This window comes from Podarcis muralis, chromosome 7 (assembly GCF_964188315.1).
Source record: "Podarcis muralis chromosome 7, rPodMur119.hap1.1, whole genome shotgun sequence".
NCBI classification, from domain to species: Eukaryota; Metazoa; Chordata; class Lepidosauria; order Squamata; family Lacertidae; genus Podarcis; species Podarcis muralis.
Genome location: NC_135661.1, coordinates 37,282,719 through 37,298,341, shown reverse-complemented (window position 1 = coordinate 37,298,341; position 15,623 = coordinate 37,282,719). Strand labels below are relative to the sequence as shown.

Genomic DNA, 15,623 nt, shown 5'->3' with positions numbered 1-15,623 from the left:
CTTGCTTAATCATGTGCAAGCAATCAAGTCAGCAAAGCCTTCAGATTAAAAGGGGGATATATATATATATATATATATATATACACACACACACACACACACACACACATATATATATATATATATGTAAAATTGTCACCTGCTTGCTAATAACCACACATTATTTGCCCATCACTTAGGTCTGTAAGAACTCCTGGCGGACACCTGAAGCTGACATTATTGAGTTGCCATGGTGACAAGCAAGCAAAGGATATGCCATCCCAGTCAGAAGATCACCTTTGACTCTTACGATTCCTTCACTCCTAAGCCTCAGTCGTGCCAAATGTGGCACTTTGCAACTTCACTCTGTCTGTCCTCCCAGCTGCACGATAAGTTTCTGACAAAAAACCTCCTGCCTCGGTCTGACTTTACCAATGGGTTCCTCGCCCATGAAGACGGACGGTTGATGTAGTTGCTCGCCGAACGGTTACAAAATAAAAATAAAAACACCACATAAATCTGATCTTCTGGGAGCAGAATTACAGAAGGACTCCACCTCCCCCCTCTCTCTGTTGACTTGTTGCTATTCAACTGTTTTAAAAAAAAATTGTCTGTGGGTTAGTATTTGTATATGTATGAGTGTATGTATATGTATATATATTTATATAGAGAGAAGAGATATACAATAGGGTTAGCTTTTGTATGGCATTCGCCTTAGGCTCACGGTCAATGGAGCAGAGCAGCACAAAGGCTCGGTAACAGATCAACGTACCAATAATGGCTCAACACGCTGTGTAAGCTGCATATAGAAGGGGAGATCCAATATTAGTCATACTCAGAGTAGACATGTTGAATCAATGCACCTGAGTTACTTGAGTTCCACTGGTCACAGTGGGTCTACTCTGAAGCACGACCAAAAGAGAACAAATTGTGGTGGTACCATGAGAAATGACCACTTTGGTGGCACTTCCTTAAGAAAAGAAGTCTGGTACCATTCTCCAAAAGTTAAGGTACCTTTTGTTAATTCATCCTTCCTGTTCACATCCAAGAATATTTTACTCGTTCAGCTTGCTGTGGAAGGTGAGGGAAAAGTAACACTTAACCGTGTTCTAGGGGAAAGAAAGTAGCTCTTGCTGATGGATCATCTATTTAGATATATCTGGTTTTATAAAAATCTATTTTATATCCTGTCCCTCCTTCCCAAAGAGAGCACAGGGTAGAAAATTATTAAAAGAAAACACCTGTTTAAAAAAACAAATAATAAAACATCAATGACATTTTGATAGAGAATCAAATGATATCTCCTTAACACCTCCTCAAAGGCCTGAACAAACAGATGCATTTTAAATTTGTGCCTGAACATAGGTAGAGTGGGGACGACCCAATTTCAGCTGGAAGGGAGTTCCACAGGCAGAGTGCCAACACTGAGAACTCCTTTAGTGAGGTAGCCAAGCTCTTGTAACTGTCCCATTTTAGACGGTAGGTTCACATGATGGAAAATTCCAATGTAGAAAAAGGATACTTCCATATAGAATAATAACACAACAGGGAGAAAGAGTTCTAGCCCAGCCTTTCCTCCTTGACATGGATTGGTTTTGGATGCGAGAATATTCCCTGCATTGAGTACCATTCCATCAAGTGAAACCCCCCCCCCCAAAAAAAAAAAACCCAACCAGTGTGAAGTAGTATTGCCCACACACAGGTTCTCCATCTCAATGAGAATGAAGTCTCCGTGTTTGTACATGACAAGAGACCACACACCCACACCCTGCTTATTTGGAACAAGCAACATACTGGCACACATTGCCCAATCACCCCTGGAGCAAGCTGGATGAACAAATCAGGAAGGCTTGATTTCTCACACCATCCAAACAAGGGATTATAGTTTGTTGCTCTCTAACAATCTGCAATCCATAAGCCAACAGCAAACCATGTTGCTTCCTAACAATCTACAATCCATCAACCAACAGCAAACCATGGCTTAAATGTTAGCTAGTGATCATGGCTGGTGGGGGGTGTGTGTGGGATCCACAATCCCAGGTTCAGAAGTAATGGGATGCCAAGGTTTATGGATTTGCTTCTTCCTCTCAGCAATGCAGGAATGTTCAATCTCAATAAACAATAAGCCACAAATGCTGGCTTATCATTACAACTGAACACAGCCTGTGTGTCAATTATAAATAAGAGATTGGAAGGTGTGCCCTTTGACTTTGCTATAGGCAAAAAACTGATGCCATCATCTAGCATTTTCACCTTCAGATAATCTACAATGAAAACACTTGAGAATTCAGTGGTTGGGCACCAGGCAGTCAACAGCTTTAGGGGTGTGAGAGTCTGTAGTTTCATTCAAACTTATGCATATGAGAACACCTATCAAGATTTCCCATTGCTGGCCCTTTTTTTAAAAAAGTTCCTCAACAGCCTATTAATAACCAGTTCTCTCAATGCCTTTGGAAGCTAGCTCTCATTAAAGTGACACTTGAGCACACCTAGTAGGGTGGGGGGAAAGTTGTTATATAAATATATACATATATATAAAATTTGTTTTAAATATAGTATATATACATACATACACAGGTACACACACAGTTTAAATGAAAACTAACAATGAAAACTCCCTCTTTTTTCCCCTCTTTCTTTTGGTCCGTGCAAAATAACCACACTTGTTTGCAAACTGTAGGAATAAAGGGTGTTCATTATGTATGAATATGAATCCTTTTTTTAAGGGGGGGGGGAGTATTATTTGGTGAGCATGTAAGGAAATGGCAAAGTTCTAATTGTACCAAGACGTCCATCTTGTTAATAAATTGTAAATGATCCACAAAGCTCACACCAAATTTTTTTTATAACAAAGGAAATATCAGCAAAAAAGAGAAAGAAGTATATTAAATTGACAGACTGTGGCTTTTAATAGAATTTGACAGTAACTAGGGGTAAGGTAAGTGTCTTAGACTCTTTTAATAAAGTTGCTTATTTAAAGTTTGAATTGCAGAGCTTTCTTATGCAAGAGAATGTCGCAGCTGTATATTTTGGGTTGGATTTGAACAAAAACTTACACACCATGCTGTATGTTTAAGCGTTACCTTCTATGTCATACCTCTGTTCCTACGGTAGCTTTTTATGAATCATTAAAGAAATCCAACCGCACATTTAGTTTTTCATACTCTTACACCAACTAGCAAGTGTGCCTTGAAAGGAAACCATTTTCTCAAGCTTCTTTGTTGCACCAACCATGATTGTACATTCACTTTAAGACCAGATGTTGGCCCTTTTTAAAAGAAACACGCTCCCCCACTTCAAATATTTACAATGGCCAAACGATACACAGATGTTGCTACACCATCTGCAATGATTTCCCTGTTCAGTCCAGTGGGGAGGGGGTACAGTTCAGCCTTCTTAGCCCTTTGAGTTGGGGAGCTGGCCTCTCTATTAAGACACCTGAGCTATGTTCATAGGAGCTCCAGTCGTGCACCAGAGCACATTAAAAAACCATGACTTGGACCAATGCAGGTCAGCATAAGTTGGGTTTTATACATTGTTTGCAGAAAATGCTTTGACAACACATAAGGGACAGACCGCAATCCTGATAAAGTCATTGCACATTGTCTACAGAAGCATGTATTCAGTGTCAGTCATACTCAGAGCTGGCGCACTGAAAATATTGGATATAGATCTACTCTAAGTAGCATTTAGATGCAAACCTGAGTATCCCAACTTTTGAGAGACGGGGGATTGAAAGGTGCCAGAAAACAGGGAGTTGGAGATCCTATTATAGTGCAGCAATCTGAGATTTTTTTCTTTTTGTCTCTCTGTTGCTGCATATTTAGCATAAGGGTAAATACAGTTCTGTCTATAGCCAATGTAAACCTATCAACATGGTCCATCTCTGGCCAGTGTTGCATCACTCAGAAGGTGGAAGGCCCTTATTCCCCAAATGTTGTATGTGATCAAGATGTTTTGAAACCATAGGGAATGTGGAATGAAACATGGATTATGGATGAATCTGTGTCTTTTTTTGCCTCATTGGCAACTAAATTTTACAAAAACAGGCACCAATCCCATTTATGTCATTTCTTAGTTTTTGAAAAAGGTTGTGATTAGGTATTCATTCAGGAATGTAAGAAGGCTTGTTAAAGCAAGCTAGCCCACACAAATCCATGAAGCTTCTAATCAAACAGTGCCATTTTTCAATGTGGTACAGACGTTGACCTTAAACAGATGCAAACTCAGGTAAATGAAGTTGAATGAAGATTCAATTGTAAGCCTATAGGATAAGGTTGGAAGAGGAAACTGTTTTTCTTGGCACTAATGAATCTGATTGCAACAACATGTTGACCCACCACTCAGCAAATCCCATTTAGCCCTTAATTTGCTAGATTGAGCATATAAAAAATGGGATTCTCTGAAGCCAATGGAACAGCAAAAGCATGCAAATATTTTATTTAGCTCACTGTTGTTTTCATTTCACCCAGATATCGAGAACCTATAAAAACTTTGCTGTTGCATGAAAAAGACAACATTTAATTTTTTTTGCCTTATTTACACTGAATTAAATGCAATATTTATTAAGTGTTAAGGCACATCATGTGCAAAATCATCTGCATTGAGAGAAAGGCGCATGTAAAAACAGCCCTGGCATTAAATAATTTTGTTCTTTAAACAGAATTTTTGTTAAAAGCACAACTTTAATATAACCGTTATTAAGCTAATCAAAAAATTGTGTTGATTAGCCAGGCAAATGCCATTTTCAATAGCAGTCACAAATGGAGAAATTGCCAGAGTGCCTTGGGAGCCTGTTCATATCTTGCTCATGTGCATATATTAATGTACATTTTTGTTCGGCGTTTGCACAGCTGAAAGATCAAAGCAAAACAATGCCAACGGAACTTCCTCTGGGTGCCACAGCAAAATTCTAGATTGGATAAAGCACATAGCTACCCAGCCAGATTCCCACTTGACAATGAGGAGTAATTCAAATGACTGTTTTTCTTATAGATTTAGACTGATGCTCAATGGAAGACATTTTGGCTTGTCATTACTATGCCATTCTTTTGTTATTCAATCCAATATTCACCTACACCATTTGTATGCATCTCTCTCTCTCTTCCATGAATCTTCTGAGCTCAACAGCAAAGTTATGACCCAAAGTCTCTATAAGCTGCAATGCTTAAGTGATAGGACATGTTACACCTACACCCAAAAAGAAGACTACCAGACTAACTAAAGAACTAGGTGCAAACAGGGAAAATCAAAACTTATGTGCAACTGAATGCTTCCTCTCCCTGGGGCATGCAGACTAGCAGATTTTATGTTCCACAGCCAAAGATGGGGAAGAAAGTCTCCCTCCTTGCTAAGTAAGACTTGGTTAATGGAAGCCCAAACTGTGCATTCTGGCTCCATTGACCGACATTCACCATGATGTGCATGCCAGGCCCAAAGGGAACCCTCTCAAATATAAATTTCTGGTATCAAAATCTGGAAAGAGCACCTTTCACTCCCACAATGCCACAAAGTGGCAATAGTTTCAGATCTTTTCTTAGCTGCCAGCAGTGGCGTAGCGTGGGGGTGCAGGGGGGGCTGGCCGCACCGGGCGCAACATCTGGGGGGGGCGCTCGCACTCGCAGCTCTCTGCCCCTGCTAAAATCCACGGGTTAGGGGGCACAAATTACTTGCCTTGCCCTGGGTGCTGACAACCCACGCTACGCCACTGGCTGCCAGCACTGTACGTCAAATAGCCAAATGAAGCCAAAGCGGGAAGAGGTGTTCTACAGTGTAAAGTAGGAGAATATGGGGAGTCCCAATAGCCCCCTCCCCAAATAAAGGTGCTTAGCTGCAACTCACACTATAGAGGGAGAGACTGACTGTTGCAAAGTGAAACAGAGGGAGAAGAGGGGGTGGAGTATCATTAAATAGTAGGCTGGTCCAACCCTCTGGTTGACTATAAGAGACACATGGCCTCAAGGCCACCCCCAGAAGAGGAGGCAACTTCGCATCTCCTTTCAGAGGGGAGTGAGGCAAACCTACCCCCATCAAAGGCAGGAATGGCTTTCACGTTGTGGCCAATGTGACAGCATGCTCTGTGCCCTCAATCTTACTGTGGGCATAGATAATGGAATGAGGCAGGGAATCTTTCTCAGACCTACCTTGGAGATCCAGGGATTGAAACTTTTTGCAGATGTTCTACTGCACACATAGGCAAATTCAACCCTCTAGATATTTTTGGCCTACAACTCCCATGATCCCTAGCTAGCAGGACCCAGGGATGGTGAGAATTGTAGTCCCAAAACATATGGAGAGGCGAATTTGCCTATGCCTGTTCTACTGAGTCACTGCCTTTTCACTCCTAAAGTTTATTGTGATGGAGAGTACAAAAATGCAGGCAGCTGTGTTGAGCCAATGCATTGAGCCAAGGATCACATGACATTGGGCCAAGAGCAGCATGGAACCATAGATCAGAAGGTTGCATTTCTGTACACAAAAGTTGCTTACAGAGGTCACACCATAAAGACCATAATGACCATAAAGACCAAAAGCCAATACCCAGCAGTGGGCTATTGTGGCAAGAAGGTTCCCTGTATGTGATAGTTACTTTCCCACCAGTTCCAACCTTTCAAAGCAGGGTCAAAAAAAACAAGCAGCAGCAGATTAGCTCAGAAAGCAAGCGTGGATTTGCAATCCAGAGGGAACATACTTCAGGAAAGGTCTCTTAACAAACAGTAGAATCAGGGCTATGGCTTCCCACCTTGGGGAAGGGCTCAGTGATAAAGCAGGAGGCCCCTGGTGCAATCCCCGTATTCCCCAGTAGGAAGGACAATCCCCCTGCCTGAAAACTTGAGGAGCCACTACCAATCTATGTAGACAATACTGAGCAAGATGGACCAATAGCCTGACGTTGTATAAGGTGGCTCCCTATGTTCCTATAAGTATCCTTTCTTGGAAAGGGTGTGTGTTTGTTGGGTGGAAAGAGGTTTCGGAGAAGGACTGTAGCTCAGTGATAGAACATCATCTTTGCATGCAGAAGGTCTCATTTTCTATCTCCAACATCTCGAGGTTAGGGCTGGAGGACCGGAGAGCCACTGTCAGTCACTGTGAACAAAGCTCTCACTTAATACAAGGGATCTTTTGATATTCCTGTGTAAATTCACCAATGTGCCTTCTTCACAGGGATGAGGAAGCAATTTGTTATATTTCTCACAGAAGACTGGGCTGATTCAACACTCCTGGACTTACTTATGAGTTAGAACACAACTCCCATTTGAATTATGCACTTCTCTGGAAAAAAATTTTTTGGGGGTGATGCATTTTCACATTTTGCAAATGAATGCACTGAAAGGTATGCAATTGGAGTGCAGACTTTTCATGTACAGTCATACCTTGGAAGTCGAACGGAATCCATTCCGGAAGTCCGTTCAACTTCCAATGCATTCAAAAACCAAAGTGCAGCTTCTAATTGGAAGCAGCAGAAGCCCCATCAGACGTTTGGCTTCCAAAAGAATGTTCGAAAACCAGAACAGTCACTTCCGGGTTTCGATCATTCGGGAGCCAAAACATTCCAGAATGAGGCTGTTTGAAAACCAAGGTATAACTGTACTCTTAAAAAAGAAAATCTTCAGGAAAATGATGGTGAAATGGGATGGGATTAGGTTATATAGTCTCTCCCTCAGTTTTTGCTTGCAATTGTGTTTTTGATTTTTTTTGGGGGGGGGGTTACCTATCCTCTGCCAAGACAGTTCAGAGCTCTTGGTTTTTCTAAAGACGTCTCTTCTAGGGACAGGAGACAAGGGCCATTGCTCTTGCTGCTGTGCTAAGATGATGTGCTTTCCTTCACTGCCGGGAGCTGGATGAAAACTCAAAATCTCTCCTCCAGCTTGTTGCCTCTGTTCTGTAACTTACAGAGGGGCCCTCTAATTATAGCAAGGAAGGAGTCTCCATGGCCCAAAGGACTTCACATTACACTAAATGTTCAGTTTCTGTTAATTGGTTCTCGTGGGAAACTTGCAGATTCTAGCTTCGCACAATTAACTCAGGCTGGTGTCAATTTACTCTTGGCAGAAAGCCCAGGTCTGCTTGACCTAGAAACTACTCACTCTGATTGGTTAACGACCAGCACTCAATTCTGTTATCAAGGGTTTGCTAGCTCAGTTTGAGGTGAGGTGTTGTTAGGAGTAGAAGTGCTGTGTATGGTTTTGAGAGAGAGAAAGAGAGGGTTTATTTTACTTTTACTTGTATGCAGAAACTCTGCTGTTTTATTTTTTCCTTTTAATAAATCCTGTAAATAGTTATTCTGAGTCTAGCTGACTAGTCATTACTGCCGCAACTAGCTTCCTCGCTGTGCAGGAAAACTCTGCTACGTTTGGGCTAAAGCCAATAGGGCTATGCCTGACACTTCAAAGTTCCATGAGGTTATGGGCATTGTGCTGCCAGCCTGAGTTGCGGTGGTGTCAGCATCAACGGCGTTGGTTCCAGTAGTTCCAGAGGTTGTTGTTCCTGGCTGGTTCCTGACCGTGGTGAGCTGGTGACGCAGTGGACACAAGGACAACAGCTGCAGTGTGTGAGTGCTGGGTGCTGTGGTTCCTGTTTTCTCTCTCGGTGGTCGTGAGTAGCTGGTCCCGGGTTCCAGGGACATCGCTCTCAAGATGACCTCACAACCAGTTCAGATGGCTTTTGAGCGTCTGAATGACTCCAATTACTTGCTGTGGTCGGAACGCATGCAGGCAGTGCTGCAGAGGGATCGTCTCTGGCAAGTGGTGAGTAAGTTTCCTGCGAAGCCTGATGATGAAGACCTCGATAAAGACCAAAGAGCAAGGGCCACAATTGTCTTGGGGCTGGAAGATTCCCAGTTGCCGTATGTGAGGGGAATCAAGACAGCTAGAGGCGTGTGGCAAGCACTTAAAGAACTCCATGTGCGTGAGACAGCGGTTTCCAAGCTGTTCATTCGCAAGGCATTGTACAAGGCAATGTTACAGCCTGGGGTTACAATGCAGGAACACCTACACAGTTTACAGTTAAAGTTTGCTGCGCTACAGGAAAGAGACTGTGCATTAGACCAGCAGGAGAAGGTGGCTATTATTTTGAGTTCTCTCCCGGAAAGCTGGGATAATTTAGTTTTGTCTCTAGAAGGCATACAGGAGCGTGATTTATCAGTCAGTTACGTTACTGGGCGTTTGATTGAAGAATGGCAGAAGCGGCAAGAAAGGTCGTTGGCTGCAGAGGCTTCTACAGGTGGGCGGTTTGGAAGGAGTTCTCATGCCGTGCCAGAGGTGAAGCAAGAGCAGCGTACCGGTGAGGAGTCAGCGTTTGCTGTAAGGCGTTGTTTCCGATGTGGGTCTTCAGCGCATCTAAAACGACAATGTCCGGAGTTGGTCAAGTCTCAGTTGCCGGTGCAGGAGCAGAGACGAGATCAGCAGCAGCAGCAGCGTAAAAAGAAATTCTTCAAACGAAAACAGTCGGCTCAGCTGGTGACCGGCGAGGTCAAGATTGCTGATGAGAAACAAGCGGTCTGGGTGGTCGATTCGGGAGCATCTCGCCACATCGTAAATACAGATGAATTGTTTGTTTCCAAGAACTCAGCACAGCGCAGCCAGGTGGCTCTAGCAGACGGAAGTACTTCCGAAGTGATTTCGGGGGGTGCAGTTTTTGTTCCTTGTCTTCGTGAATGCCTGCAAAATGTACTTTGTGTGCCTTCATTAAGGAGCAATCTGATGTCTGTAGATTGTTTGCTAAAAGCCGGGTTTAAAGTGTATTTTGAAGGAGACAGTTGCATTATTAAGAAGGCTGGTGAGATTTTAGGCACTGCTAAGTCAGAGGGAGGCTTGTTTTGGCTTAAAGCAGGTCCTCAAGTTGCAGCAGTAGTCAGTAAATCTCAGCCTGCAGTGAATAACAAAGCTATACATGACAACTGTGTGCACTTATTGCATAGGAAAATGGGGCATGCTTGCTGGAAAAGTGTACTAAAAATGTCTGAATTGGCTGATGGGGGTAATTTAAAGAGTTGTAACAAGTACCTTGATTGTAATGTGTGTAAAAAGGTTAAAACCCACAGAGTCTCTTACCCCAGAAGTGACAGAGTTAGTGAGTCACCGCTACAGCTGGTTCACATGGACGTAATTGGTCCATTTGCTGTAAGCAGGGGTGGATCGCGTTTTTCACTAACAATTGTGGATGACGCCACGCGTTACTCCTGGGTTTTTCCCATGAAGAATAAGGGTGACGTGTTCACTAAGTTTAAAGGCTGGGTGGCATCTGTGGAAAGATTTCTGTCCATTAAACTCAAAAGGATTCAGACGGACAGAGGTGGCGAATTTATGTCAAATGCCTTTAAAGATTGGTTACAAAAGCGTGGCATTGGGCATAGAAAAACGAATGTTTTTTCCCCAGAGGAGAATGGCGTTGCAGAACGAAAAAACAGATCTTTACAAGATATGATGTTTGCCATGCTTGACGATGCTGATTTGCCCATGTCTTATTGGGGGGAGAGCATGCTCACCGCGTGTTATCTCCAAAATAGGCTCTTTCATCAAACAATAGGTACAACCCCGTACTTTAAATTGTTTCAGAAAAAACCCAAAATTGACCATTTGCATGTGTTTGGATCAAAAGCCTGGGTATTAATTCCAAAACAAATGAGGAAGAAGGGAGATCCTAAGACCAAACAGTTAGTGTTTGTGGGTTACCAGGAGCTGGGAAAAGGTTTCCGTTTTGCTGAAGGGACAAATGGCATTGTGATCTCCAGGAATGCCAGTTTTTGTGAACATAGTGGCTGGGAGAGACTACATGCCAATACTGAGGTTTGGTTTGAACTTTCCCAGGAGCTTCATGACTCTGAAGGTAGACACAGAGAATCAGAGTCTGAGGGGGAGGAAAGTTCAGATAAGAGCTCTCAAGAAAGTGGAGTTAGCCAAAGACCAATTGCTAAGCAACAAAAGAGAGGTCGAAGTTCTGAAGAGGAAAGTGGGTCAGAAGAAAAATTTTCTCCCAGAAGATCTAAAAGACAAAACAAAGGAGTGCCTCCGGTGCGTTTTTCTCCAGATACTGCAAATGTGTTTAGTGTAATTGCAGAACCCAAGAGTTTTCAGGAGGTGTTAAAGTTACCAAAAGAGGAGGCAGAGCTCTGGAAACAGGCAATGGAGGAAGAGATGTCCTCTCTGAATGAGCACAAGGTCTTTACACCAGTAGCAGCGCCTGAGGGGGCAAAGATTGTAGGCTGCAGGTGGGTGTACAAACTTAAACCTCTGGTGACAGGAGAGTACAAATACAAAGCTCGTTTAGTGGCTCAAGGATACTCTCAGAGGTCTGGAAAAGATTATGACGAGACTTTTTCCCCTAAACTAAAAGGTTTGCCAAACAATTGTCCAGTAAGTTCAAAGTGAAAGACTTAGGCCCGGTTAGGACATATCTAGGGTTGGAAGTGTGCTGGGCCCAAGATGGCAGCTGCTTAATTAGTCAGCAGAACAAAGTTAAACAACTACTGACTACATACAGGATGCAGGATTGCAAAGGGGCAGTGGTGCCTATGGATCCAGGTTTCATAAAAACACTTCATATAGATGAGAGTCCTGAATTTGAACATCCTGATGTATATCACTCTGTAATTGGAAGTTTATTGTATCTAGCACAGTGGTCCAGACCTGATATTAGCTACGCAGTAGGCATATTAAGTAGGTTGGTCTCAAAACCCACACTAAATGCCTGGAAAGGGGTAAAACAAGTTCTGAGATATCTCAAACAGACAATTGGCTATATGTTACAATTAAATTCTTCAGAGGATGAAATGTTGAGTTGCTTCTGTGATAGTGACTGGGGAAATTTGCCGGATAGAAAATCTGTCACAGGACTAGTCATAATGGTCGGTGGAGCTTTAATCAGCTGGCGGTCACGCAAGCAAGACGTTGTAAGTGTGTCATCAACGGAATCAGAGTACGCCGCATTGAGTGAATTGTGCAACGAGGTGATTTATTTCAAGCATTTGTTAGCAGATTTAAATGTAAATTGTGGAGAACCAGTACAAGTTTACATTGATAATCAAGCTTGTATAACCTTAAGTAAAACAGAGGGTTTCAAATCGCGTTCTAAACATATCTCTGTAAAATACCAAAATGTACGTTGCTGTGTACAAGACAATGTAATCACCTGTACTTATGTATCAAGTGAAGAAAATGTAGCAGATGTGTTAACTAAACCATTGGCAAAGATAAAGAACAAGCGAATGTGCAAGGGTTTAGGTTTGCTGGAAAAATGATCTCCTACATAGGTGTATTTGATGTTAATTGTTCAGCAGAATCTGTGAGGGGGTGTTCAGTTTCTGTTAATTGGTTCTCGTGGGAAACTTGCAGATTCTAGCTTCGCACAATTAACTCAGGCTGGTGTCAATTTACTCTTGGCAGAAAGCCCAGGTCTGCTTGACCTAGAAACTACTCACTCTGATTGGTTAACGACCAGCACTCAATTCTGTTATCAAGGGTTTGCTAGCTCAGTTTGAGGTGAGGTGTTGTTAGGAGTAGAAGTGCTGTGTATGGTTTTGAGAGAGAGAAAGAGAGGGTTTATTTTACTTTTACTTGTATGCAGAAACTCTGCTGTTTTATTTTTTCCTTTTAATAAATCCTGTAAATAGTTATTCTGAGTCTAGCTGACTAGTCATTACTGCCGCAACTAGCTTCCTCGCTGTGCAGGAAAACTCTGCTACGTTTGGGCTAAAGCCAATAGGGCTATGCCTGACACTTCAAAGTTCCATGACTAAAGCTGTGTTTTATTATTTAGCGGTTTGCAAGACTATCACAGCTGCTGCAGGCTTTTGTAATGCGCCTGTTATCACAGTAGGAAGGTTTGCTTTTCAGGGCATGAATTTTGAATTGCAGTAGGGAGCACACCCAATCTATCCTGGCATCTCAGAGACTAGAAGAGATTCTCTTGCTTTCCTTTGGGCCATAAAAGAAAGATTATATTTTTTAAAAAAAATCAGAGAGAACAAGCACCCTGATGAATCAAAGCTCAGCATTTAATAATGTATCCTGTGTAGCAATGCTGGTGGTCGTGGGTGGGTGTAATTTCTTGCTGTCTGCCAAAGTGGATAAATAGGTGCGCCATAAATGTGGCAGAGGCAACTGACAAGCTGCTACAATAGTAAGAATGATCATCCTCATTATTATTATGACTCTTTAAAATTTATGCCCCGCTATGCGGCTGAGAAAAACCTCCAAAGTTGCTTGCAATAAAAAGGACCAAATACATACAGGATAATAAACCAGAAGTCATAAACTGAAAAGTCACGAAAACGAAGCAGAAAGAACAAGAATTCTAATACTGGGGAAATAAAAAATCTCCAGGGATGGAGGGCCACTGTTACTGTTGCTGCTGCTCCTGCTGCTACTACTACTATTATTTTGTTTAATTATATCTCATCTTTTCCCTGAAACAGAGGCTCAAAATGGCTCACAAAAAGTAAAACAAACATAATTAAAATGCAAAAAGCTAAAGGCATATAAAAGATAATAGCTATAAAGGAATTTAACTACTGTTGCACCCCACCCCAATCTCAAAGCAGTGAGAGAGCAGTGAGGGGTTCTGGGTGCTTACCCAGCATTCATGTTTCCTTTGGGATGGGGCACAGTGGAGACTGTAGTGTCTTTAGGACATATGGTTTATTTACACATATATACAACCTGAGCCCATGATGGAGGGGTTCACAGCATTAACACCTCAAGGGGGCCTTGCTTCGCGCTCCCCGCCCCCAATAGCCCCAGCCTTGGATTCAAACAGAAATAAAACATCACTCTTACTCTCTGTTGTTCCCAGCTTCTACCTTATAGCTAAGATATCTCTAACTCGGGCCTTTGGCTCTCTATCAGCGAGTTAAGGTACCAACCCACTTCCTTTGTTTCCTTAGACAAATTAGAAATTGTGACAATACTTTCTATAATAGCTGATCTCTGATTTTAAAATTTTATGTTTTTTTTATTGTATGGTTTATCTACCACCATTGTAAACCACTCTGATTGTTTTATAAATGAATAGTGAAATATAATAGCTGCAGCGATGTACAGCTCAATGCTATGCATGCTTACCTTGAGTATGAGACTTTTAATCTCAAGGTCATGGGTTTGAGCCCCATGTTGGGCAAAAAGATACCTGCATTGCAGGAGGTTGGACTAGATGACCCTCGAGGTCCCTCCCAACTCTATAATTCTATCATTCTAAATCACATAGAGTTCAATGGGGCTTACTCTTAAGTGCATATGAGTGCAGACTAATACAGTGGCAGGTTACAGGTAGGTAGCCGTGTTGGTCTGCCGTAGTCGAAACCAAATAAAAAATTTCATTCCAGTAGCACCTTAGAGACCAACTAAGTTTGTTATTGGTATGAGCTTTCTTGTGCATGCACACTTCTTCAGTGGCAGGTGTGTGTGTGTGTGTGTGTGTGTGTGTATGAGAGAGAGAGAGAGAACCAAAATAATATCTTGAAAGTGGAATACACCTTCAGTGACAAAGCCTTTCTAAAATGAATGCAGCTATCATATAGCTGCTGTCATTTCCAGTGCATGTTCCAGAAAAGCCTTGCTTGTTTTAATTTCACTATAGCTGTTGCTACTTTTGTCACACGATCGGGGAAAGAAAAAAAGAAAGAAAGAAACCCAACTTGCGCCACTATCAAACCAACAATGAAAATGCAAGCTTTCAAGTTTCTAAGCACAGCCAGCGCTCACTTGGTTTTACTTTAATGGCAGAAAACTAATGGAATAATTCCATAACATAAAGCTTGATTAAAGCGGTAATTAAAAAGGAATTGATCTGACGCATCCGATTCTTAAAATTACAAGACTTTGTAAAATTTAAATCTTTATCTCTGTTGCAGAAGCCTTGAAGACTCCTGGGTTGATGGGGAAAATATTTGAGAACAATAAGCATTTTTCACCAAAGTGAGCCTTTAACATGGAATAAAAACTGGGGGGTGGGGGGGTGGAGAGAGAAGAATCCACACTGTGATTATTCCATTTTCCACAGAAGAGTGCCTTGCGCATTACATTAGTGTTTGCTATTAGCGTATTTCATGTCACTCCATCATACTGTCTTTCAGTCAAAACCTTGCACTTGTCAGAGCAGATGGAAAGTTAGTTTAAATTAATTGATAGCATGCTGTGCACAGCTTGTGGTTTCAAGAACACGCAAAGAGAGAAGATACACCAATTCTCTCTTCTAAAATACCTATAAATTCAAGGCAAAATCTCTTAAGAAACCATCAGGAAATTACACTTCACCACAACAACTGCTGTCCCTTTTTTCTGAAAAAAAGAAGAAAAGCGATGTAGCTTTGATTTTGACATGAGGCGGCAGTGGTAATAAAATTGGTTGAATGCACATCATTTGGTGGGGGGGGGGTGCAGAGCAGATAAGCCTTGTTGCGATGACACAGCTCTTACTGTCTTTTCCCTGATGTTTTCTTTTCCCACAAACACTTCTAGCCCAACTGATCAGCTATTCTGATTAAGGATCTAATCGCCTGTTTATCAGAAGGTTCTCTGTAAACGGAAAGAGGCCAAGCCAAGTCTGTAAAGTGGACATGTCACTCTCCATCTGTGATGGCCATTCTTTCCTTCTGACACCCTGACTTTTTAAACTTGCTTTTTAGTCCATCTTTTCAATTGACTTCC

At 42.1% G+C, this 15,623-nt stretch overlaps 1 protein-coding gene across 1 annotated transcript in view; it reads left to right on the top strand.

Moving 5' to 3' along the window:
• CDH13 (cadherin 13) overlaps positions 1-1,608 on the top strand; it is a 592,471-nt gene extending 590,863 nt beyond the window's left edge. The window contains exon 14 of the mRNA XM_028740139.2: positions 180-1,608. Coding sequence (XP_028595972.2) covers positions 180-187 — 8 coding nt within the window. The 3' untranslated portion in view covers positions 188-1,608. The remainder of the gene's footprint in view (positions 1-179) is intronic.
• Positions 1,609-15,623: the final 14,015 nt, after the last annotated feature.